The sequence below is a fragment of the Littorina saxatilis genome, linkage group LG4, assembly GCF_037325665.1.
Source record: "Littorina saxatilis isolate snail1 linkage group LG4, US_GU_Lsax_2.0, whole genome shotgun sequence".
NCBI lineage: Eukaryota > Metazoa > Mollusca > Gastropoda > Littorinimorpha > Littorinidae > Littorina > Littorina saxatilis.
The window spans coordinates 39,065,065-39,092,923 of NC_090248.1; the positions used below are offsets into that span (position 1 = coordinate 39,065,065).

The 27,859-nt window shown below is 39.6% G+C and overlaps 1 protein-coding gene across 1 annotated transcript; it reads right to left on the minus strand.

Moving 5' to 3' along the window:
• Positions 1 to 331: 331 nt before the first annotated feature.
• On the minus strand, positions 332 to 27,635 carry LOC138964705 (copine-8-like). The gene is made up of 20 exons (XM_070336729.1): positions 27,558 to 27,635; positions 24,434 to 24,521; positions 23,578 to 23,681; positions 19,833 to 19,872; positions 19,261 to 19,337; positions 18,773 to 18,804; positions 15,159 to 15,187; positions 13,863 to 13,966; positions 12,399 to 12,503; positions 9,896 to 9,937; positions 8,228 to 8,303; positions 7,817 to 7,867; positions 6,576 to 6,637; positions 6,021 to 6,173; positions 5,244 to 5,316; positions 3,778 to 3,905; positions 3,127 to 3,229; positions 2,294 to 2,351; positions 1,046 to 1,119; positions 332 to 662 (listed from the first exon to the last, which is right to left on the minus strand). Exons 1-20 carry the CDS (start codon positions 27,632 to 27,634, stop codon positions 462 to 464), a joined length of 1,677 nt encoding a protein of 558 aa, XP_070192830.1. The 5' UTR covers position 27,635; the 3' UTR covers positions 332 to 461.
• Between the last annotated feature and the right edge of the window lie 224 nt (positions 27,636 to 27,859).

The following is a 27,859-nucleotide window of genomic DNA, read 5'->3' on the forward strand; positions in this document are numbered from 1 at the left end:
AAATGCAACACTTTTGGTTGTAATGTCGAGTTTCAAAGCCATGTAAACATTGCAGATGCAATAACTGTGGTATATGCCGGGCCAGCGGAATTTCTGGCGGGCTAGTAACTTTCTTGAAGTTACTCCTAGTCACTGTTCACAACTTCATGGTTTCAATTATGGTCTGAACATTGAAACGGCAAAATGGGTAGACTCTCTCTGGCCCCTGTTTTCAACTTCATGATGTCAATACAACATTAAAACAATTGAAGTGTCCAGATTAAAACCAACCTCCCCCCAACCTCCCATCCCCCTCCATCCACCCTCCCCCTCCCCCACCCCTTATCTCCCTCTCCCCCCACCTCCTCAAACTACCGCCATCCACAAGCAATCTTCCACAAAAGGGATAAGAACGGCAGAGTATTCACAACAGCATGAGTACCAAACTCTCCATCACCTCTCTCTCTCTGTCTATCACATGTTCAAGGCTGATAGGGTGGTGGTGCTGTTCCCTGCACATGGCTGGAAGGAGGAGGAGGGCGGGGTATGATGTTGTACTTCTTCATGTACCCAACCACCTGGTCTGGAATCTCTGCCAGGACTTCTTTGGCCAGCGCCGCTTGGCAGGTTTGTACCGGTTGACCCTGAGCCCCTCCCACAAGGAATTGACGCAGTGGGACAAACTGGAAGAAGAAAAGATGGAAAATGTCTGTGCGGTTCTTTGGTAATCTTTTTTGAAAAGTATGATTAAAATTACTGTGTGGATAATTTGTTCTACTGTTTTATTCTTGGCAGTGATCGTTTCCACTCCAGCAAAAGAAAGGGTTGTTGGGTGAACTGAGAGTGAAGCAGAACTAAATTTGTGATGCTAGGAAACTCACAGAGATCACACGAGAGAGGGAGAAACACGTAAGAGAGGCATAGAAACAATCTGAAAGTTACACACACTGAAAGATAGACTGTAGAAATTTGAAAACACAAACTGCAAGAGCACACACAGAAGCCACACCAAGTTAACAAAACAGACCAAAAACACACGTCAAAAAGTCAGCCCATGTAAGCTCACCTGTACAATGTCACGTTCAGCGTACTTTCCTTTGTATGATAGTCGGACGTCATCTCCATCAAGCACGTTCATGGCTTCAAAAACAAAAACAAGAAATGTAAATGAAAGATCCTTTGCAAGAAAGCATCAATTCACATCAGGGAAATTTTTGTTTTTTTTAAATGGAACACTGAATGTTAAAACTTGTTCTGTCAAAAGGTCATGAAGCTGTGAAAAAAACAACATCCAAAGCAAAATCATTTAAATCAGTTTACATGTTTGGAATGGATAGCAGTAAAAGATGAAAAAGCCCCCCTCCCTCCCAAAAAAAACACCCAACCCCAACAACAACAACTTCTTTTTGCCAGATGCAAAAACAAAAAAAAATATGTTGCAACCTTAACCCCTTGACTGCCTTATGACGGGTATAGATACCCGTCATGCGCTTGTGCAGCCGCAGCGCCTTAGGACGGGTAAACCCGTCTTCTCCGTTCAGGAATTTTCCAGAAATGCTACGTCACTGCTGACACACAAATAGCAGCCAATGGCTTGGTAGGATACCTCATTTTCATGAATAAACATAAATGGTGACGCGGTTTTGCGTCTGAAGGCTATTTTTGGCCTTGGCGGGCAGGAAAGGGGAGAGAAAGCTTGACTCGTCAAAATGGCTAACGGTGACAGTCGACCGGGCCCCAGTAGGGAAAAACAAAGATGGACTGACGCTACAGGCGGTGCTAATGATTATGGATACTGACACTGACAGGGGAAGGGGGAGATCTTTTTTCGGACGATTCGTTGGAAACAGGTAGATGACAGTGATTATGATCCTTTCTTGGAGCAAGCAAAACAGCCACCTGTGTTTGATCCACAGGCACCGAAAGATGCGCCGGACTGATTTTTCAAAAGTTCATATTTAAACATCATTATAAGCCAAATTAATTATTATTTCCATGTTTAGACACTAAAAACAGATTCTTGGTTCAATTTCATTTAAAAATAACATAGGTTTTATTTACCTACCTACTGCCAGTTTGGAGCTAGAATTTTTTGTGAATTATTACACCCCGAACTCCAAAATTCCCTGGCAATCAGGAATGCACATAAGTAAGTTTTGATTGGCAGCGAAAGGGTTAAACAAGTATGCTGATGTCAAAGGAAGAAAGAAAGAAAAATTCACATAAATCCTTTCTGGATGAAACAAATGTGTAGATGCATAAACTAATTTAACACACACACACACAAAAACACAATTCAATCCATCAATCTCACCTTCAAAATCAGCATTACCAACACCAACAATGATGATGGACATGGGTAAACTCGCCGCCTGAAAAATGAACAAGAGATGTTCATTACAGAAAAGTAACAAGTGTGACAATTACAAATTGCACCCTGGCTAACATGTAAGTTAGACAATAGACGTTTTCCGTAAATAACTGTCAGGATTTTCAAGTGTTTCAGAAGAGTTGAGCCCTGTTTTTCTTATACCAACAGGAAACACGTGGTCTACCAGTTAAAACCATAATTGCAGCAAATAACTGACTCCGATGTGTATGGTATGCAGTGTCCACTCAATACGACCCCATTTCTTTCGAATATATACACACCGGAGTTTATGATCTGTTGCCACAGTGATCACTTGCCCCAAGTGATCACCGACAATGTGTTTTGCCCGAGATTACGTGAGTTTTGCTGGAGGTCGAGTTCACAGGAGTTTGGAAAACTGATACGCGCTTCGCGATCATTGAACTTGCAGACCATCGACAGTTCAACGTGGCTCTGATGTGCAGTTTTTTTTTAAAGAAAAAGGCATCATATCGGGCGGACACTGAATAACATGTACATCAGATTCATCGCTGCAATCATGGTTTCAAATGGTCGACCACGTGTTTCTCGTTTGTACAAGAAAAGCGGGGCGCAACAGCAACCAAACAACAAGAAGAAAGTTTATGGTTGGCAAAAAACCACCACAGTATTGGTGAACTTTTGATCAACAACTTCTGTAAATATCAGTAAGTGTAACTTCAACAATAAAGGATGTAACTATACTACTAGGAACTGAAGTGAAATCCACTGTCATGAATTGTGCAGACTATACCCACCCTGACTATGGCCTCTGTGGTCTGTGGCATGTCTGTGATGATGCCATCCGTGATGATGAGGAGCACAAAGTATTCTGAGCCGTCACGCTTCGCTGCAGCGAATCTGAACAAAACACAAGCACAAAATATTTACAATCATTCATCAAGCTTAAACAATCTGGGAAGTAGTTTGGTTTACGCACAGAATGACAGATCGGAGTATTGTTTAAAATCTGATGTGTCGTGATTCAAGAACATTACCTGGAGGTACACAAACATTGCTTTTCAAATGCTTCTGGGTTTTTCCTGCTTCTTATTCATTGCTGTTGCATTAGGGTTTTCTCTGGGGTTTTTTGTGGCCAAGCGAAGCTAGCCATTAAGATCAGGAAACAGCAAGGCTTTCTTGACAAACGACCATAAAAACATATGATCAATACACTGAACACAAATACAAAACACAGTAAATACATAATTTCAATTCAGAGAAAACATTCTACGACTCTTCCAGATTGGTGTTTACAAGGTAAAGCAACATCAAAAGTGTACTTTTTGTTCTAACCATATGCTGGCATTCCTTCACAATTTTTTCCCCCCTTTTAGAGACTAATTTTTGGGTTATAATCAATTTAGATCATGCGCTTTGCCGCCTAGGAGTACTAGAAGCCGTCTTACTTGGCCACATGGTTAATGACAGGTGCAAAGTTTGTGGGTCCATACAGCTGTACACGCTGCAGAGAGGTGTAGTAGGCCTGCAGTACGCCTTGCACTCCCTCACAGAACGGGTAAGATGGGTTGAAATTCTGAAACCAGTTTCAACAATGGGGGTTGTAGTGTCAGCTCTGCTCTGGATGCAATACATTTGATTTTCAAATTTAACATGCACACCAGTACACATACACATGCATGCTCCCACACACACACCCCCCCACACACACAAACACACACCTACTCTCTTTCTCTTTCAAATACAGTGTTTTTGTTTAACATGCTTCATTTTCAAGAATGAACTATTATTTCAAGCAAAATACACAATAACTACAATTCCTACAATTTTGTTTCATCTCTCAAAAGTTTCTTTTCTATAAATATTATTTAGACCTTTTATTTTGTCATCTTTAAAGGCATACTCAGACCTGTGCACACTCAAAACGCTCATCAGTTGTAAACAAACCAAATTTCAGTACTTTTTAAAATGTTTTAGTAGTAAGCTGTAACGACAGTTCAAGACATAATTCTGCTCACAAAGCACACAAACTGTTTTCTTCTTCTTTGGTGACAGAGCTGGTGTCTCCTCTTCACTATCTGAATCTCGCACTCTTTTTCTTTTCCATGTTTCACTTCAATCACAAGTTGCCACGCAGACGCTGGACGAACTAAGTCTAAGAACAAAGACTCAATGCTGAGAACACGCGCGCTTCCGGTAAATTGAAAAACGTCTTTTCAGCGCAACGGCCAACTAATTGGTCAAAACATCTTAAATCAGAAAAAAAGAACAAAATTTTTTTGTTTTTAGAATTACGGAATTTTAATTAAAAATCCGTAGTACCGTATTCTGCATATAAAAATCAGAGAAATTACGGAGAAACCGTAGATGTGCACAGGTCTGCATACTCCTTCTCATGACTTTTACATGTTACCAAGTGTAGGGATGATCTTATCCAGACCTGTTTACCCCCAACATTTGACAAGAGTAAGGGTCAAGTCAAAAAATAGTAATCTGATGACCAAAACAGTAACCCAGTGGTTACAAACGCCAACATTAGCAACACAAACCTAATTTGAAGCAAATTTGAAAATCGTAGTCTGGACTCAAATGGAGTATTTTTCCCCCCCAAAAAACTAAAAAATAGTAATAAATTACTCCAAAATAGTAAGGGTAAACAGGTCTGTCTTATCCCATGTCCGATCCGAGATGGTGAGCCACACTGTTCACCCAGGAAGGAGTGTGCTTTTAAGTGTGCACATAGTTGTGTATAATGTTCCTCTTCTCAGCCACTCACGCAAATATCATCCTCTGCCTATACTGTTGGGTTACACGCATGGCTTATACATGGGTGAAACACAGATCTTACTATTACTAATAACACTCTCTCACACGGAACTATGAAAAAAAGAAGACGAAGAAAAGCCTAGCTCACCAAAGCAAACTCATGAGACACATTCCCGTCAGGCATACGAGCACCAAAGCCTAGGGCCGGGAACATTTTGTCACTGTAACAAGCAGAATCACCACTTCTAGTTCTACATAAACACTCATTTGCTTTCAACAGAACAAAACAAAACACACACTAAAACACAACAAAGAATAACTACAAACAACAATAAAAGCTTGGGGTATGATTCTGCCGCTCTGGAAACAAAAGCTTTCATTTTACGATGTCCAAAGGTGAAGAATGTAGTGCACAGGACCAAAACCCCAGTATTCTTATGCACAAAATGCACAGTCAAGTATGCCTCTTTTCTCTCTCTGTCTTACATACACACACATATAGGCAAATGGAGACACACACACACACACACACACACACACACACACACACACACACACACACACACACACACACACACACAAAACCTAAAATAAAGACACATAACTTGTGGATTCAGAACCCCACACATCTCTAAAACGCTAAAAGCAAACACACAAACAAACATTGAACCACCTGTCTTTCTTTCCATTCTTCTGTATAAAGAACCACCAAGGCACTATCGCCATGAAACTCATACAAAATTACGCAAGCCTTACCGCTCGTAACTAAAACTTACAAGAGAAGTAAGCTCACGGAACGTTTAATTATAGACAAAACAAAACTTTAAACATTCACCAGAATTTTGATTTAGATTTAAGCAGCTTGTCTATCTCTTTGATTTAGATTTAAGCAGTTTGTCTATCTCTTTTGGTAATTTTGTCTTACCTGTCGTAGTCTTGTATGATTTCTCCGACAGACGTGATGGCAAGAGCGTACTGGTTTAACTGGTAGGGGTTCTGGTAGTGGAGGGAATTAGGTGCCTGGGGATTTCCGTTTGAAGCTGTGAAGTCTATGGCAACTGTAAAATTCATCTGCATCCTGAAAATGTCAGATGAAATTGCTATCAGTGCATTTTTACAAGTGACTGTTACGGTAGCAATAATGATAGGAGCTGCATGAGAGTTTAAATTACTTGAGGACAACCTAACAGTGCATTTACATCTTTTTGCAGCAAGCAAATAAGCCTCACCAGCAAACTTTTATTAACATTTGCCACTTGTTTTCAGGATTGGCTGATATTCATGTAAATTTCTTCATGGAAAAAAAGAAAGAAAAGCAAAGCAGTATGATTAATACAAATAAAGACAACAGAAAATCTTTGCACAGGACTTCCTTTGTAGCCTGAATTGACTTGGTGTTTAAAAGCACTTGCCGATTAGTCAAGACAATTATGTAGACACACACTTAAAAACAAACAAACATGAATGTACTCCATCTCACCCTCCTTTAACGAAATCTAGGAAACTGTGCTCGGCTTCTATTCTGATGGTCAAAAGTGCCACCTGAAAAACAATAGCAAGAGTTAGACTACAGTCACCAATTTGACCTGTGTCAAATCAAAATAATTATTGTGTTTGATGCTCACATTCAGTACTGACACACACGTATGCGTGCACACACACATACTGACACACACACATGCGCGCTCAGAGCACAAAGAATTTGACTGCAATATGACAAGACGTATGCTGTTTAACTTTCACACACAGCAGAGTCTCTTGTACAAACACACGCACCCACACACATACTAACGCACACAAACACAGATACAGAGAGATGAAGGAAGAACAAGTCGCGTAAGGCGAAATTACAACATTTAGTCAAGCTGTCGAACTAACAGAATGAAACTGAACTCACTGCATTTTTACAGCAAAAGCGTATACTCGCAGCATCGTCAGTCCACCGCTCGATGCACAGGCAGTGAAATTGACAAGAAGAGCGGGGTAGTAGTTGCGCTGAGAAGGATAGCACGCTTTTCTGTACCTCTCTTCGTTTTAACTTTCTGAGCGTGTTTTTAATCCAAACATATCATATCTATATGTTTTTGGAATCAGGAACCGACAAGGAATAAGGTGAAAGTGTTTTCAAATTGATTTCGACAAATTAATTTTGATAATAATTTTTATATATTTAATTTTCAGAGCTTGTTTTTAATTCAAATATAACATATTTATATGTTTTCGGAATCAGCAAATGATGGAGAATAAGATGAATGTAAATTTGGATCGCTTTATAAAAAAAATATTTTTTTTACAATTTTCAGATTTTTAATGACCAAAGTCATTAATTAATTTTTAAGCCACCAAGCTGAAATGCAATACCAAAGTCCGGGCTTCGTCGAAGATTACTTGACCAAAATTTCAACCAATTTGGTTGAAAAATGAGGGCGTGACAGTGCCGCCTCAACTTTCACGAAAAGCCGGATATGACGTCATCAAAGACATTTATTGAAAAAATGAAAAAAACGTATGGGGATTTCATACCCAGGAACTCTCATGTTAAATTTCATAAAGATCGGTCCAGTAGTTTAGTCTGAATCGCTCTACACACACACACAGACAGACAGACACACACACACACGCACGCACATACACCACGACCCTCGTCTCGATTCCCCCCTCTACGTTAAAACATTTAGTCAAAACTTGACTAAATGTAAAAAGAGAAAAGTAAAACATTACCTGTCCTGAGTTCTTGTACTTCTTCTTTGATTTCTTCTGAGGATTAACGACCTGAAAACAAGGACACAATTTGAATAAAACCATGCATGATGCACTACAAAGTTACATGGAACTTTTCACCCAAGCCTTTTATTTGCTATTGTCCTGAGAATTAAAAAAAATGTAATAGATTCTGTTAACATTTTTGGTGTACCAGTACTTACACAGGTGTACCTACCGCATACAGAAGGAACTAATCTGCCTTTTCTATGTGTCTGAATTCAACCTTGATTGCAAAAGAGTTTTCTAAAATTAAACGCGCACACGTTTTAAAAGACTGAGTCACTGAGACGATGTTTGTTTCAGCTACAATTTACCAATGGCAGAACATTGATTTAATGCTCTAGCACACTTTTGTACTTTGGTACTTACTTCATACTGGTTATTTTCACCGGGTCCCTGAGACAACGTTCTCATGTTTGTGGTGAACTCCCCGATGATTTCATGACTGAAATATTGTACAAAATCACATTACATAATCAGTAACAAAAACAATGTATAAAATTAAATGTTTTCACACTGTTACCAGACACTCCCCGGACTTATATTAAGCCTAGCGCAGAACCGCGCGAGGTGACATGCGACTCATTTAGTGGTGGAGGGTCACATATTTCATCACCTTATTTAGACAAACACTCAAAAGCTCACACAAAAACTGTGATGACACAGACCTTATAATTTATTCATTATCACTATCAAGCAATCTTAATAAAACTATGTCATTTAAGCAAGTTTGTCCTGCAAAGAAAACTATTTTTCAAACACACACACACTCATATTCATAAACACTTCTTTTCAGAAAGAATAAAAGATGTTCCTTTTTATCTAAGTGAGTAATTTTCAAGGATAATCACACCCCAAAAATAAAAATAAAAAGTCAATTTCTTTTTTTTTCTTTTTCATTAATAAATTTATTACCATTACATTTATCAATACGTATTTTTAAAGTTTCTTACTTGTTTAAACCAAAAAATCAGTTGAATAGCTTTCAGTTTCAACAGCAAAACAAAACAAGAAGGGCAAAGCCCATACGACTCACATGCTTTATACATTTTTCCTACCAAAATACATGTGACCTTGACCCAAGGTCAAGGTCATCCAAGGTCATGCAACACAAAGCTGTTAATTCAAGACATAGGAAGTACAATGGTGCTTATTGGCTCTTTCTACCATGAGATATGGTCACTTTTAGTGGTTCACTACCTTATTTTGGTCACATTTCATAAGGGTCAAAGTGACCTTGACCTTGATCATATGTGACCAAATGTGTCTCATGATGAAAGCATAACATGTGCCCCACATAATTTTAAAGTTTGAAACAGTTATCTTCCATAGTTCAGGGTCAAGGTCACTTCAAAATATGTATACAATCCAACTTTGAAGAGCTCCTGTGACCTTGACCTTGAAGCAAGGTAAACCAAACTTGTATCAAAAGATGGGGCTTACTTTACACCATCTTGCCAAATTTGGTACTGATAGACTGAATAGTGTCCAAGAAATATCCAACGTTAAAGTTTTCCGGACGGACGGACGGACGTCCGGACGGACGGACGGACGACTCGGGTGAGTACATAGACTCACTTTTGCTTCGCATGTGAGTCAAAAAGGAAAATTTCAGATCAGAGAGTCATTCTTTTTAAACTGGCCACGGCTATTACTTATATGTACCACCAATAGCACTGTCTCGAAACTAACGCGATAGTCGGACAGAGTTGCGCCCCTGGAACGGCAGGTAGTACCGGTTTGTGTTTGCAAAATGGAACCGCATGACAATTCGCCCTTCAACGTCTTTACCCGCGTAGTTTGAACAGCAGACACAGTAACGTTTCCCTCCACCACTTATCTTCTTCTCTCGTTCAGCTATTTTGGACGTAAACAAAACAACCAGAACTACCCGCCGACAACGCCGCGGGCTATGTCAGGGACGGACAACTCTTATCACTTTTGTTTTGAGACAATGCTATACAATAACAATGCAGTCAAAATACCAGACACATTTACTTTCTCAAACAAACTACCTTATATCAGTTTTTTTCTTACCTTCCATCTCTGTTCCAGTCGAAGACCTCCACTCGAATGGACCTAAAAAATAGATGTTTGTTAGAAAAAATTATTCTAAATCTGACCGGAAGCAAACAGAAATATTGTCATAATGTCATTATATCTCATTCAAAAGACACTTAAGCAGACACATAATGAAAAATACTTCATTGTCATGTTATTTCTGATCAAAACGTTCTTCTTGAATAAGCACTTCAAAAAATTCTATTTCTTTTCTTCTCCTAGCAAGTACTGATCAGTATCATTGGCATTGCTCTAAATAGCAAAACTCAGTGAAACTTCCCCTATCCCCAAACACTTTCCACTTCCAATTCTCTCTCCAATCCAGGCTGAAAGCTCTTCTAGAACTACATATCCATACCCGCGCCCTCATTGTATACATTATATTATGAAAAAAAAATGTAACAAGAAGGGCAAAGCCCATACGACTCACATGCTTGACCTTGACATGACCTTGACCTTCAGGGTCAAGGTCAAATAACTAAACCTAGCAATGACATCATACACTAAGAACTGCTTTACACATTTTTCCTACCAAAATACATGTGACCTTGACCCAAGGTCAAGGTCATCCAAGGTCATGCAACACAAAGCTGTTAATTCAAGACATAGGAAGTACAATGGTGCTTATTGGCTCTTTCTACCATGAGATATGGTCACTTTTAGTGGTTCACTACCTTATTTTGGTCACATTTCATAAGGGTCAAAGTGACCTTGACCTTGATCATATGTGACCAAATGTGTCTCATGATGAAAGCATAACATGTGCCCCACATAATTTTTAAGTTTGAAACATTATCTTCCATAGTTCAGGGTCAAGGTCACTTCAAAATATGTATACAATCCAACTTTGAAGAGCTCCTGTGACCTTGACCTTGAAGCAAGGTAAACCAAACTGGTATCAAAAGATGGGGCTTACTTTGCCCTATATATCATATATAGGTGAGGTATTGAATCTCAAAAACTTCAGAGAAAATGGGAAAAATAGCTGTTTTTTAGACAACATTTATGGCCCCTGCGACCTTGACCTTGAAGCAAGGTCAAGATGCTATGTATGTTTTTTGGGGCCTTGTCATCATACACCATCTTGCCAAATTTGGTACTGATAGACTGAATAGTGTCCAAGAAATATCAAACATTAAAGTTTTCCGGACGGACGTCCGGACGGACGGACGGACGACTCGGGTGAGTACATAGACTCACTTTTGCTTCGCATGTGAGTCAAAAAGTAGTGTCTTCTTCTTCTTCTGCTGCGTTCGTGGGCTGAAACTCCCACGTACACTCGTGTTTTTTGCACGAGTGGAATTTTACGTGTATGACCGTTTTTTACCCCGCCATTTAGGCAGCCATACGCCGTTTTCGGAGGAAGCATGCTGGGTATTTTCGTGTTTCTATAACCCACCGAACTCTGACATGGATTACAGGATCTTTTTCGTGCGCACTTGGTCTTGTTCTTGCGTGTACACACGGGGGTGTTCGGACACCGAGGAGAGTCTGCACAAAGTTGACTCTGAGAAATAAATCTCTCGCCGAACGTGGGGACGAACTCACGCTGACAGCGGCCAACTGGATACAAATCCAGCGCGCTACCGACTGAGCTACATCCCCGCCCTAAAAGTAGTGTCTAAAAGGGGAGATCTTGAGACACACTCATGAATGAATGGCTTTTATGGTATTAAAGGCACAGTACTCCTCCCGTAAACCATCACAGATACTGTCAGGCTTTCACACACAGTACGAACACCCTTTCGTTTAAACACTCACCGCTTGAGAACATCCTAGGTGCCCTCCGTAAAGAGCGAGCAATTTTCAAAGAATTTATTTTTGTGGACCGTCTGATCGGCAAATCAGGCGCCTCGTTTTGGCGCTAGAACTAACTTTTAAAATCTAGATAAGAATGATATTGACAGCTTGTTGCACAAACATTCTTAAATCATAAAAGAATTCTTCTTTCATCAAGACAAGATCAGTACAATTCGAAGTTTTGAAAGTTTGAAAAAAGAAAAGCCCGGAAACGTGTCACGCAAACCGTCATTCTCGTAGCAGACGACGGTTGTGCCTAGCGCCCGTTCCTCTGAACAGTCAACTTCCACCGCTCTAGTTCGTGTGAATCGCAGCCGTTTGTTGCATTTAGATTCAGAGGTACACAATAACGTGCTATTGCAGATAAGCTTACAGCGAGTCGCATTGAAATCACAAACTGATTACTACATTGTGAAAAAAGGAAACTGGATCACACGTGTTCGTGATGGCTCAGGGGTAAGATAAACCACGCAAAAATAAATTCTTTGAAAATTGCTCGCTCTTTACGGAGGGCACCTAGGATGTTCAAAAGCAGTGAGTGTTTAAATGAAAGGGTGTTTGTACAGTGTGTAAAAGCCTGACAGTATCTGTGATGGTTTACGGGAGGCTTACTGTGCCTTTAAGCAAACTAAATAAATTGAACTTCTTCTTGTTGCTCTCCTTCCATCAGTAGTGTTACCTGTCATAGTCGCCATTGCAGAGCTGACGCACAGGCACAGTCAAAGGATGCCAGGTAGGGTTAAGCGTGTTCTTGATCACCTCTGTTCTGTGCACCACCGTGTAGCTGCAACAATGATCATCATTTAATTGACGTTTTCTGGAAATAACTCATTAATATCATATTTAGCGCTCGCTGCATAGCATACACATCAGAGTTAGTTGTTCATCACAATCGCAGGAGTAAAGCCAATCGGAAGCGTGGAACATGCCCAAGATGTGAAAAGCTTGTTCGAGGTAAAGGAGCCCAGTTACTCTTCCAGACCGCTGAAAATCCTGAAAGAGTTACTTTTGAAAATCGTCTATTAGAACTTTAAAAGACATAGGGAAGTGTGCATGACAAATGACCAACTGAGTGGGAACCAAGCACTGGGTCAGATTGGTTGATATTGAGATTCATTTGAGATGTATTGCATGGTTCCAATGAGCGCTTCTGGGGTGATAACATGAGACAACTCCTGTGATCTTGCCGCAAGGTGGCGCCAGTTATCAGCTGAAAGAAAGAAGGGGCATAACCTCACCAGAACCGACCATTGTCTGTTTACCGTATAAAATGCACGACTTACACACGAACTGTTACCAAACCGATAAGCTATTTGGGACCAATGCAAGTTTTTTTTCCTTTCTCGTGTGTTCTTGCCACGAGGTGGCGCCAGTTACCAGCCGAAAGAAATATGGGGCACAACCTCACCAGAACCGCCCATTACCTAGCAGGGCACTTACTCATGCACACTACCCCTGGTAAAAGAAGCTGTTGAAACATTGACAGTTGTTTTGCAAAAGCTTCTTGATAATTCTTATCTTTACAAAACCAGTGTGACGAATTTATCCCTGCAAGTGCACCAGTCATATTTTTCACAGAAGAATGCTTAGCTGAAAACCATATTTGACAATACACTTTGCCATCTACACAACCTGTAAGTGTAACTGTCATAACTCTGATGGATTTAGGTTCTTGATGTTCAGCAATGGCAAATGCAATACCCCACAAGCCTGCACCTCTTTCAACTCGCAGTCTATATTGACTAGCATGTATTTTAATTTATCTCACTGGATTTTTGTTTTAATCTGTGTCTGGGTGTGCATGACTTTTTAACCGTTATATTAAGACACATTTCTTGAGCACTCTTGGCAATAAAATATTCTATAATCTGCATGGAATTTCTGCATCAAACAAACATTTGTATCTGTTAACAGTTATGAACTGAAAAAAAAAAAATAGTTGAGTTAGTCACCAACAAGAACCTACCACTGTCAAGCCACTATACTTTACTAGTTATCTCTGAGACAAAGGGAACATTTATAAGTTGTTTATAATGCTCCATATTACATTCCACAGCATTGTAAAGCATGAATGAGAAAAAAACACTGCAGTGGTAAAACCAAGAAACTCAACCCATGTCACATAATTATATGCACAACTTACCTTCCATCTTCATTTGCTCTGTGAAAAACCAGGAAAGGGTCTGATTTGCCAAACCAGTCTTTCTTGTCCAAGTTGGTCGCTTTGAAATGCATTGTGGCGATTTCCTGAAGCGTAAGCAAAGTTCATTAAAAATGAAAATGGGGTGAGTAACTTTTGTAAAAGAGATACGTACAAATACAAGAACTTCTGTCAGTAAACCCAAGTACGTCTGGATGTAAAGCAAAAAAACCAAAGAAAAGGCAGAAAATAAATAATGTAAATGTTCAGAAATAATGTTGTCCGTCTTTTGTTTTGTGTTTTGTTGTTCTTCTTCTTCTGTGTTTGATATCATATGGGTTTTGAAAGAGTGAATAACTCTTGCTTTTTACTGAGGCAAACTTTTCCACCTGACATCATAGACGAGCCACTAGCGAGGGCTGTGTCTGAAACACATTGGGCTGTGCACGTTAAAGATCCCACGATTGACAAAAGGGTCTTTCCTGGCAAAATTGTATAGGCATAGATAAAAATGTCCACCAAAATACCCGTGTGACTTGGAATAATAGGCCGTGAAAAGTAGGATATGCGCCGAAATGGCTGCGATCTGCTGGTCGATGTGAATGCGTGATGTATTGTGTAAAAAAAAATCCATCTCACACGGCATTGAATATGTGCGCGATATAAATTGCATAAAAAAATATTTTAAAAAAATTTAAAAAATCCCTGCGCTTAGAACTGTACCCACGGAATACGCGCGATATAAGCCTCATATTGATTGATTGATTGATTGATTGATTGATTGATTGAAACACGTACACAAGGAGCAAGCATGGAAAGTCTGTCTCTGGACATGCAAGAGCATTCACTCTTTCCCAACCTGCACAAGCCTGACAGAGCAAGTTCCAGAGAGTGTCTATTAGGAAAACAGAAAACATTCACTGCTATACCCTGGATTGCATGGTGAAGGTAAAAGTGACTTGAGGGGAAAAGGACCTGTTCTTAATGGAGCCACAACACAAACAGAAAACATTCACTGCTATACCCTGGATTGCATGGTGAAGGTAAAAGTGACTTGAGGGGAAAAGGACCTGTTCTTAATGAAGCCACAACACAAACAGAAAACATTCACTGCTATACCCTGGATTGCAAGGTGAAGGTAAAAGTGACTTGAGGGGAAAAGGACCTGTTCTTAATGGAGCCACAACACAAACATATACATTCACTAATACAAAAACTAAAAAAACAAGCGAACTGACCAAGCGAACTGACAAAGGAAAGCAATATGGAAAAACACAACATAAGAAATCAACCTTTTACCTTGCATGAGCTCAGTTCCTCTACTCTCACTGAAACAGAGATCAGATAAGTGTTTTTCTTCTTTTCTACAAAAACAAACAAACAAACAAACAAACAAACAAACAAACTGAAACAAAATTAAAAATTGCAAATTAATACAGCAAAGGCAACATCTTTATAACTACTACATGTAGAAGTAATTAACTTTTCATGGCGCAAAAGTAATTTAAAATTAGTCTTAAGATGCATCCAATATTTCAAAAGGAAATGGAATTCAAAAGTGAACACACAGGGAGAAAACAAACAAACAAATAACTAACAACTCTAAACCTAAAGGTAATGTGGCAGTTTCAAAAATAACAAACAAAATACAGGACCACTAAAATTCTATAAAATGAACATAACTCTCTATATGTGTCAAATGCACAAATGTGTAACTCCATTCTCAAGCATGACTCACAGAGTGATAAAGGTCATACAGACTATGACTACAACAAAATGAGTTTAAAATGGCGTTTATGGTCTTTCTATTGCTGCCTTAATGGCGCTTTAAGTCACTATGCGCTTAAATAAACTTGCTCTTGTTTGTATGTGAAACTGCTCAGCTGCCTGATTCAGGTCATCAAATTTTAAATGCATTCGTCTAAAATTAAAGCTGCAGCGATACAGTGGACCTCCCCTTTTAAGACCATACAATTCCAAGAAAACCAGGTCTTGAAAAAGGAGGGAGTCTTAAAGTTAAAATGGATATAAATCTACAGAGGTAATAAACAAAATATCTAAAAATTCAAGGTCTTAAAGGTGGAGTGTGTGTGTGTGTGTGTGTGTGTGTGTGTGTGTGTGTGTGTGTGTGTGTGTGTGTGTGTGTGTGTGTGTGTGTGTGTGTGTGTGTGTCTTAAAAATTGGTTGTTTTTTAAACAGGGTCCCCACTGGTTTTTAGAAACAAAATTCCATGACTTTTCCATGACTTTCCATGAGCCTCAATAACATTTTCCATGACTAGATCCACAGGTCGCCATTTCCGAACACGCAAACTTTTTACGTCTTGTCACTGCCAGTTTTGACACTGGCTTGCTTTGCACTGAATTTGAGTCAGTTTCTACGCAGTGTCTCTTCGACAAGCAAGTCAAGCATTTGCTACGCAGTCAGATTACCGGTAATGTTTGCTGGTCCTGTCATTTCACTAAACTGGACCAGCCACTGTTTGTATCCATCTGCACTTTCGTAAATTCCGTTTCGTAACCGTCACTGTGACTTGACGAACTGTCTTTTTTTTCACCGCGATACACAGTTCATTGCGAAGATCTTCCTCGGTAATTTATTCCAATTCCGCATACTTTTTGTTGTCAAGAAACAACTCGAAAGAAAGTTTCAAACTCATCATCCTCCATCTTGCTTGTCGAAGTACTTTATCGATGCAAAAACAAAAGCAGAAAACTTTGACGAAACCGACTCAAATGCAGCGCAGACGACACGACGAGATAACGGAAGGAAGTGAGCCTCGCTTTGGCTCAAGTGCCGTTAAAAATATCGTTATTCTCGTACGCAAATACGAACGAGAAGTAGGACATACGAATAAGCCTTGTGCTGGCGACGCAAATCGCTGCTGGCTGGCAAGGGGGGGGGGGGGGGGGGGGGGATGGCTGGGCGACAAAAATCGCCGCTGGCGTGCTAAAGGTTACATTTTTTTTTCTTTCTTATTTTTGTTAAATTCCATGACTTTCCATGGCTTGAATTGAAATTCCATGACTATCCAGGCCTGGAAAATTAAAAATCAAATTTCATGACTTTCCAGGTTTTCCATGATCTGTACGAACCCTGTTTAAAGGGGGGTACCACTGTATACAAAACAAGTCGCGTAAGGCGAAAATACAACATTTAGTCAAGTAGCTGTCGAACTCACAGAATGAAACTGAACGCAATGCAACGCAGCAAGACCGTATACTCGTAGCATCGTCAGTCCACCGCTCATGGCAAAGGCAGTGAAATTGACAAGAAGAGCGGGGTAGTAGTTGCGCTGAGAAGGATAGCACGCTTTTCTGTACCTCTCTTCGTTTTAACTTTCTGAGCGTGTTTTCAATCCAAACATATCATATCTATATGTTTTTGGAATCAGGAACCGACAAGGAATAAGATGAAAGTGTTTTTAAATTGATTTCGAAAATTTAATTTTGATCATAATTTTTATATTTTTAATTTTCAGAGCTTGTTTTTAATCCAAATATAACATATTTATATGTTTTTGGAATCAGAATATGATGGAGAATAAGATGAACGTAAATTTGGATCATTTTATACAAAATATTTTTTTTTACAATTTTTAATGACCAAAGTCATCAATTAATTTTTAAGCCACCAAGCTGAAATGCAATACCGAAGTCCGGGCTTCGTCGGAGATTACTTGACCAAAATTTCAACCAATTTGGTTGAAAAATGAGAGCGTGACAGTGCCGCCTCAACTTTCACGAAAAGCCGGATATGACGTCATCAAAGACATTTATCAAAAAAATGAAAAAACGTCTCAGGATATCATACACAGGAACTCTCATGTCAAATTTCATAAAGATCGGTCCAGTAGTTTAGTCTGAATCGCTCTACACACACACACAGACAGACAGACAGACAGACAGACACACATACACCACGACCCTCGTCTCGATTCCCCCCTCTATGTTAAAACATTTAGTCAAAACTTGACTAAATGTAAAAACACCATACTGTTAAGTTGATTTGAAGATGAAATACCGGTTTGTGTTCTCAGCATGTATGTGTTCAAACCTGTATTCTTTGAACTGTATTCTTTGAACCCGTATTCTTGCATTTCTGTAGCTATCAACAACAAGAGGCGAAGCCATCAAGGCTCACGTAAGAAATCGACAAACAACAGTAACACAAACTCAATCACTCCGTCACACACACACACACACACACACACACACACACACACACACACACACACACACACACACACACACACACACACACACACAGAAAGAGCATAGGTGAAACTGTGCAAGAAAGCGAGACACTAGATCTAGATCTGTCTGTCTGCATGTAGCCTACTTACAGGACACGACTGCCAACTAGTCTCGGCGCGCTCAAAATAATAATGACCGAGACTTTCAGTACTTCCTTCGCGTGACGTCTAACCCTCTTACGTCATAATGTGACGTCAATGTAATGTGACGTCTTCAAATGTTAGAGTTTCTACCACAGACATACACACACACGCACGCACACACAAACACACACACACACACACGCACAAACGCACAGACAGACAAAGTTATGATCGCATAGGCTACACTTACGTGAGCCAAAAACACACGAATACAATCAGGGCAATGAGTGTCCAACCTGAAAGTGTTTTCTCCACTGCTGGAGACATTTTAACAGATCAAAGAGTCCCACTGCAGACCACATACAGATATAAGCCTCACTTTTTCTCAAGGAAAAAAATTAAGTATGCAGGCTTGCACTTTGAATGGCTTCATTGCATTGATGGATAACTACCTGGCCAGAATCTCATGCTACAATGCTGGTATACTGGTACAAAATACCTGTATGAAACAAGACAACTGAAATAAAAACCGCTCTGGGAATGTGTACCGGTACACAGCTAAAAAAATACTTACAAATAATGTTGCCGTTGTTCTGTACTGGGCCCCTGTGAACAAAATTACAGTTACAGTTTTATGAAAACACCAATAAAGTAGTAAATAATGTATAAAATGAGATTTTGTTCCGATAACCAAAAGTTTACCACAGTATTATCTGATATGCAATCTCTATCTTTGAATGTGTTTGTAACATCTTTCATCTGCTTTGTAGAGGAACTATGTTAATTTTGCTTGTTCATGTCTGTTTGTGCATACTCGTATCTGCATGTTCGAGAAGAATATTGATATTTAGAAAGAGAGAGTGTAAGTGTGTTTTAGTGTGTGACTGCATGTACGCTTTTGTGCACACACACACACACACACACACACACACACACACACACACACACACACACACACACACACAAGACTAGTAAATACATGTATGCATGCAGGTTCGTGCCATATTTGCTATCATTTTTCAAGAGGAAATAATGACTAATGAAATGTAGTAACCAACAAACCTGAGCGGTTTTTCAGATTTACTGCCGGGTGACCCAACAATTTCTCCAAGAGTAGTCTCCAAAGATCCAAGAAAATCCTGTCAATAACAAAGAAAAGAAACTGAGACTATTTTCAGCTAAACATATACATGTACACAGACTTGTAGCACATACAACAAATAAATGTAACCCAGCATATATTACATGTGTTAATGCAGAATCAAATATCAACCAGATAAAAGTTTGTAGGTCAAATGGTCTGACTTGTATTTGGGGGTCGACTCAACAGTACAAGGTTTGACTCTGACTTAGGATCTCTGAAAGGATCAAAATCTTCCTAGACAGCCAAAAGAAGCTTCATTTTCATTATATTCTTAAGTTTGATTTAGCACACACATACACACACACACATAAACACACACACAAAATGCACTACTAAAAGTTAACAAATTACAAGAAAATCCATAAAGTAACATTTTTTCAAGATACCTCCTATTAACACATGCAGCAACATCAAACAGTAATACAACTCAAGAGTTTTTCTGGCATTAAAATACAGCATTTTATGTGAATCCGTCAGCAAAACAACTCACATGGTGATCCAACCTTGAACTTGGCGAATCAACATCATAGCTGAAATAATAAATTTCAAAAGACATCAAAGTACATGTACAAATAACAGTTCTGAATAAGCATGTTTGTATAATTATATGTAAATATTGGGAGAGAAAAAAAAACAAGAACAAATGTCTGATACGGAAATGTATTGAATCAAAGTCTTTCTTAGGCAAAAAAAATTAAAAAAATAGGTGTGGTTACGGTAACATAGCCAAAACAAATAGGGTAGGAAGGTAGGCAATCACTTTTTTTTTTTTAACTTTTTTTTCTGTGTACAAATTAAACCTACTTGACAGGGAAATAAGTGTGCGACTCGAGCGCTTTCGCTTTCATTGCGTTTTCTGCACTCGTTTTCTTGTTTTTTGTGTGTTTTTTTGACAAATGTAATAAAAAGTTATAGGGTCGGCCCCTAAAAATAGGGTAGGTCGGGTTACCGTAACCACACCTATTTTTGGCTCACGTAAGTGTAGCCTATGCGATGCTAACTTTTGTCTGTCTGTGCGTGCGTGCGTGTGTGTGTGTGTGATAGAAACTTTAAACATTTCCGAGTCTATGGATAAAGCTCGCATAAGAAGATTACGTCTCAGTCAAAAGTGTTTGAAGTGTGTGATAGAAACTTTAACATTTGAAGACGTCATATTATGACGTAAGAGGGTTAGACGTCACGCGAAGGAATTACTGAAAGTCTCGGTCATTGTTATTGTGAGCGGGCCGAGACTAGTTGGCAGATCTAGTGTCTCGCTTTCCTGCACAGTTTCACCTATGCTTACTGTGTGTGTGTGTGTGTGTGTGTGTGTGTATGTGTGTGTGTATGTGTGTGTGTGTGTGTGTGTGTGTGTGTGTATGTGTGACGGAGTGATTGAGTTTGTGTTACTGTTTGTCAATTTCTTACGTGAGCCTTGAAGGCTTCGCCTCTTGTTTTTTTAGGCCTTACTGCTAAATTTAAGAGAGTTAGGAATAGATACAGCCGGCACTGTGTAAAAGTTGATGGGATAATGAAATACAATGCCCTGAACCTATCAAGACAGTGGGAATTAGAAGTACAAGAACAAATACTTTGTCAGTCTTTACAAAGCAGAAATTTGTGTTTAGGCCTGCAACCACAAAAAGGTATCTCACAAAAAACATAATATCAAAACGATTAAATTAAAGACTAGACTTGGATTAATTAGGATAATTATGTCCAGAACAAAACAAATCCATCAGACATGTTAACAAAGAGAGTCTGTTTCTGATGTGACACTTGAAAACAAAACCATAATGATTATGATGTCTTGGAATAAATGCGTTACACTTGGCAAAGCAAACTTTTATTAACAAGAAGAGCAAACGCTCGATCGAGTCACTTTCGCAGTTCTGAATATTATATGAGGCATCAGATGGACAGGAAGAAATTGCTATTCACAACACAATGAGTCACGTTCACATAAAATTTGAGCCTGGTCACTTTTATAGTTTCCGAGAAAAGCCCAACGTTAAGTTGTGTGTTGCCGAACAGAAAAGGCTAGTTATCTCCCTTGTTTTTCTGATAACGTTCGTAAAAGGCTACAGATGTAAATACTTTGATGTAAAGAATAATCCTACAAAGTTTCAATCACATCCGATGAACTTTGTCAAAGATATAAAATGTCTAATTTTGAGAAAAGCCCAACGTTAAGTTGTGTGTTGCCGAACAGAAAAGGCTAGTTATCTCCCTTGTTTTTCTGATAACGTTCGTAAAAGGCTACAGATGTAAATACTTTGATGTAAAGAATAATCCTACAAAGTTTCAATCACATCCGATGAACTTTGTCAAAGATATAAAATGTCTAATTTTTCCTTTGACGCTGACCTGTGACCTTGAAAAAGGTCAAAGGTCAACGAAACCATCGTTAAAGTGTAGAGGTCATTGGAGGTCACGACTAAACAAAATATGAGCCCGATCGCTTTGATAGTTTCCGAGAAAAGTCCAACGTTAAGGTGGTGTCTACGGATGGCCGGCCGGCCGGCCGGACGGCCGGCCGGACAGACTAACACTGACCGATTACATAGAGTCACTTTTTCTCAAGTGACTCAACAAATGAAACATGAACGCAAACCACTGAGTGATAGGGTCATTTGGTCCATGAAATGATTTATACAGTAGAACCCCCCTTTTAAGACCCCCCAATTTAAGACTTCCCCATTTTAAGACCTTGTTTTCTCACATGTTCTGTTCATAACCTCTGTAAATTTACCTCCATTTTAAGACTCCGTCCTTTTTACATTTAGTCAAGTTTTGACTAAATGTTTTAACGTAGAGGGGGGAATCGAGACGAGGGTCGTGGTGTGTGTGTGTGTGTGTGTGTGTGTGTGTGTGTGTGTGTGTGTGTGTGTGTGTGTGTGTGTGTGTGTGTGTGTGTGTGTGTGTAGAGCAATTCAGAGAAAACTACTGGACCGATCTTCATGAAACTTGACATGAGAGACCCTAAGTATGGTATCTCCAGACATTTTTTTCATTTTTTTGATAAATGTCTTTGATGACGTCATATCCGGCTTTTCGTAAAAGTTGAGGCGGCACTGTCACGCTCTCATTTTTCAACCAAATTGGTTGAAATTTTGGTCAAGTAATCTTCGACGAAGCCCGGACTTTGGCATTGCATTTCAGCTTGGAGGCTTAAAAATTAATTAATGAGTTTGCTCATTAAAGTTGTCTTTAAAATCAATTTTTTGCAAACAGATTTAAAATTGATTGCATCATATTCTTCATCATGTTCTGAATCTAAAAATATATACATATGTCATGTTTACTCTTAAAATGTGATCACAATTAACGAAAATAGATTAATTAGTCTTACGATAAAAATCTACGAAATCGATCCAAAAATGATTTCATTTTATTCTTTATCATTTCCTGATTCCAAAAACATATAGATATGATAGGTTGTATTCAAAACAAGCTCCAAAAGTTAACAAGAATACAGAAAAGCGCGCTTTCCTGCTTAGCACCATACGCTACCGCGCTATTCTGGCGTGTTAATTTCACTGCGTTTTGCACGTGGAAGGTGAGCGATTTCCTTCTCGCGGGGATTGACAAAGCTGTACTGTCTTGGTGAAAAACTACAGTGCGTTCAGTTTCATTCCGTGAGTTCGACAGCTTGACTAAATGTAGTAATTTCGCCTTCAGCGACTTGTTAAGACATTATTTTCTCAGATTTTGTGGAGGTCTCAAAAGAGGGGTTACGATGTACTTTGTATCCATGGAGTCAAGAGATTGTCATTTTAATAGCTGATTTAGTGCCTTCTTCTTCTTCTTCTAGGTTCGTGGGCTGAAACTCCCGCGTACACTCGTGTTTTTGCATGAGTGGAATTTTACGTGTATGACCGTTTTTACCCCGCCATTAAGGCAGCCATACGCCGCTTTCAGAGGATGCATGCTGGGTATTTTCGTGTTTCTATAACCCACCGAACTCTGACATGGATTACAGGATCTTTTCCGTGCGCACTTGGTCTTGTGCTTGCGTGTACACACGAAGGGGGATAAGCCACTAGCAGGTCTGCACATAAGTTGACCTGGGAGATCTGAAAAATCTCCACACTTAACCCACCAGGAGGCCGCGGCCGGGATTCGAACCCTCGACCTTCCGATTAAGAGGCCGACGTCTTACCACCCCGCCACGGCGCCCGTCGATTAAGTGCCAAAAATGTCCATTCACTATCTGTCACATGGTCACCAGTTTCCACAGTTATACATGTACTCACATTTCAAATTTGAGCTTTTGTGACTCCTCAAAGAAATAACTCATGACAAACTTCTTGGCAAAGTCAGGATTCAGATTGTCCTGAATAATCTCAGAGCGACCAACCTGCATGAACAAAATAAAAAGATATACACAATGTAATGAAAATAAAATTAAAGTTCAGTGCCCAATGTTTTGGTCAACCAGAACAGCTTTCACGGATATTTCTTCAGAACTTCCTTTGTCCCCAATTAAAAATAAATAGTGAATCATGAAATGTATAAGCAAATCTTCTCCTTCTTCATTCATGGGCTTAAACTCCCATGGTTTTTACATGTATGACCGTTTTTACCCCGCCAGTTAGTCAGCCATACGCTGCTTTCGGGGGATGCATGCTGAGTATTTTCGTGTTTCTATAAGTGTAACCCACTGAACTCCAACGCGACATGGATTACAGGATCTTTTCTGTGCGCACTTGCTCTTGTGCTTGCGTGTACACACAAAGGGGGATAAGGCACTAGCAGGTCTGCACATAAGTTGACCTAGAAGATACCAAGCTGCTGTGACTTCACCTTTTATAGATAGCCTTCCTGGAAACGAATGTTACTTACAACAAGCCAAATATAACTCCCCTTGGCTTAATTGACTTTCTCTTGAAATTGTATAAAAAGTAAAATTTCCTCCTGTGCCTTCTCTGCAAATGGCATTTTGACTACATACTACTACCATGCGGCTGGGTTAACTTCAATAGATCACATATATATAATATATATATATATACATGTATACAAAAATGTTGATAACATTTACAACAGGTAATGCATTTTTTTTTCAGCAATTTTTACATGATTTTAAAGACACTGCCATTTTTTACTCACCTCAAAGTACTTTTCTGATCTGGCATCCTTTTGAAACAGTACACACATCGGATCAGATTTGGACATAACATCACAGTCTCGCAAGTTCCTGAAAAAAACCCACACAAGCACAATAATGTATTGTTCATGAAGGTACAGCAAGTATTTAAGTGCATCTATACAAGCCCACCAGTATACACAGTTAAAACTTGTAAAACGAAAGGTGTATTACATATTTGCCATGACCAAGGAGTACTGTATCAGAGCTCCTTGGCCATGACTTAAGTTTAAAAAAAGTTATTAACAAGTGCAGGCTTTGCTTTACTAATGGCATGTGCCATAACATGTGTTAACCTCTCCCTAACATTTGCCGTCTGGCTTGTTGAATTCCTGTTACCGGCGCGTGTTATTTGTCAGCGCTTGTCTGGTTTGTTTACCGTGACCGGGGCACGAGGTCTTGGCTGGCCGCTGGGCTGCGGTGTCTGGCATATTCTTGAGTTTCCACTCACCTAACTTTCTGTCTGGCACCCAACGATTTTCATGTTTGTTTCTCTATAATTCAAGGAAAATGTGGATATAGATGGGGTGGGTGGACAAAATTCCCGGCGTGATGTATTCGGTCACAATTTTGAAATATGTTTGGGTTTTTCTCTCTCAGTCTCACCCCCTTTTTTTTTTTACTGTATGGTGTGTCTACTTTTGCTTTACATTTTTAATATTTTATAGATAGATCTATATTCATGTATCAATGAAAGTTTGAATTTCATACTTTTTAATCATATCTAAACGTGAAACGTTATAATGTAGAAGATTATGTGAGCATTCAAATAATTTTTGTCTCACATGTGCTCCGTAAATAACTTATGTGTGTCGCCTCGCTGTTAAGTATGTGTGATGATCAAAAACCTGGACTGCAGAGCACATTTCAAACCTGATTTCATATCATCATGCGAAACCTATCAAGTCCAAGATCAAACTTGATTACCACTATATTACTATTAGTATTACGCAAGAATTTGCCAAATGGCAGAACTCATGCCTATGGCAAGAACAAGCAGTCCGTCCGCTTTCAGACAGCTCTCTCTTCCCTTAGGTCCACCTCCATAGGCTTTCCACAGGGTACAGTTATCTCCCCTGTGTTGTTCACACTCTACACTAACGACTGCAGTGGCACTGACTCCACCCTTCTTATCAAATATTCAGATGATACAGCGCTAGAAGATCTCTCAAATAGTGACGCAACTTACTTTACAGATGTAGAACATTTCAACACCTGGTGTAAAGACAACTTTTTAGACCTAAATGTGACAAAGACCAAAGAACTTCTGATAGACTTTAGAAGAAACCCTGCCCCTGTCCCTGACCTGATGATTGATGGTGTGACTGTTGAGCGTGTGACTGAATATAAGTATCTTGGCACAGTTATCGATGATAAGCTGTCCTTCAATGCAAACACCACCCTCATACACAAAAAATGTCAGTCACGCATCTACTGCCTTCAGAAACTTAGGAAGTTGAATGTGAACCCTTCTATCCTTCGAACTTTCTACCGCTCTTTCATCGAGTCTGTCATCGCTTTTGGTTTTGTGTCCTGGTATGGAGGTCTGAGTGTGAAGAACAGGAATGTCTTAGTGCGAATGGTGAATGTCAGTAGCAAGGTGATTGGCAGGCAGCAAGCAAGTGTGGAGTCCCTGTATGAAAAGCGTGTGGTGAGAAAGAGTAGGCGGATAGCTTCAGATAGGTCCCATGTCCTTGCCCACCTCTATGAACTCCTTCCCTCTGGCCGTAGACTTCGCACGCACAAAGCTAGGACACTCAGGCTGCAAAACAGCTTCATCCCCAAATCCGTCACCCTTGGCAACATGTAAACACATCCACATACCCGACGCAGCCCCTCTTCTGCCAGTGCAATCAGTAGTAATGTACATGTATGTATTGGTTTTATGTACGTCCGTATATTTTCTGTGATATATTGTATGCTATGATTTTTTTGCAATGATGTTTAGCCATAGTCCGTTATACGCGTAGGTGTGCGAGAATATGTAAGCGCAGTGCTTTAAAGATGTCCATGTGGGAATGTGTAAGTGGGCGTAGTCGAATGTCCATGTGGGAATGTGTAAGTGGAGCATATATATGATAAGAATGCCCATGTGTGAATGTGTAAGTGGAGCGTATAAGAAGGTGTAAGTGGAGCGTGGTCGAATGTCCATGTGTGAATGGGTAAGTTGAGCGTATAAGAATGTCCATGTGTAAGTGAGACATGGATGTGTTCATGACTGAATGCGTAAGCACAATGCAAGGAATGGCCAGAGAGGTATGTGGGAGGTGTGTTTATAACCTGCCCTGTTATATAGTGCTATATGTCTTATGTAAAAACAATGTCCTGTTTGTGTTATTGTTATGTACCACGCCTGAATTTCTCTATGAGATAATAAAGTATTCTTATTCTTATTCTTATTAATATCAATAATTTCTTATCAGCATTTATCTTTGAATACTTGTTTTTGTACTTGTCAGTGTGCCAGACTTCGAGTGCGAGAAAAAGAATGTTTGGACAGTGCATGTGAACGACATTGTTGTCTAGCAGACGGATGTTTATCATCTGGAAAATGCCAAGCAGGTGTGAAGTAAAAGCCAGCTAGCAAGAATGTTCATCGTTGGAACAGTGTGAATCGTCCTTGCACTTACAGTTACACACATGTATGTATACACTATACAGTGTGTTTGGGGGGAGGGGGGGAGGGGCGGAGGGGCTAGCTTCTGAACATACACATCATCACATGTGATACATACATTTTGTAGCTGACAGTGACAGTTCAGTCGCTAAATCTGTTCCTCTTGTCACAAAAACGGGAAAATAGAGAGAGCGAGAGAGAGAGAGAGAGAGAGAGAGAGAGAGAGCGAGAGAGAGAGAGAGAGAGAGAGAGAGAGAGAGAGAGAGAGAGAGAGAGAGAGTCAGAATGCGACAAGTGTCCACATTGAAACAAACTCGATAACGAAACTGAGCTTGTAATTTTACACTTCCGTACGCCTGCAGCGCAGTGCAACATAGAACACAACTACAGCAGAAGAGAGTACCAGAATCCTTCGACAGGAAGGATATTCTACTTGTCGATGATACCAACAGGTACAAACTCATCATTACCTGCAAGAAACGCTGATTTCAACCTGAGAAGACGGAATTGCAGCAGTGCCAGCTTGAAATCCTCCTGGAACCGCCATTTTGACACTCTTTCGCAATAGAGTCAAATCTGCTACTCTACTTCAGCAGGTTCGGTAAACTTCGTTGGCCTTCGGCAACCTTCGTAAAGGCACAGAGTGTCCAAAACGAAGTATGGTTGGCACAAAGTCTGAAAAAATAAAGCCATATTTTTGGTGGTCTTATTTATTCCAGGACTTGTATTTTTGTCTCTTGTATGCAATTACAGAGAGATAGATAGATATAAT

Bases quoted from the DNA above. Each gene is read 5' to 3' on its own strand.
- LOC138964705 (XM_070336729.1), bottom strand. From the start codon at position 27,634: ATGGCGGTTCCAGGAGGATTTCAAGCTGGCACTGCTGCAATTCCGTCT. The intron at 24,522-27,557 runs GTAATGATGAGT...GGTTTTTTTCAG, and splicing joins GAAATCAGCGTTTCTTGCAG to GAACTTGCGAGACTGTGATG. The intron at 663-1,045 runs GTGAGCTTACAT...TTCTTCTTCCAG, and splicing joins CTGAACGTGACATTGTACAG to TTTGTCCCACTGCGTCAATT.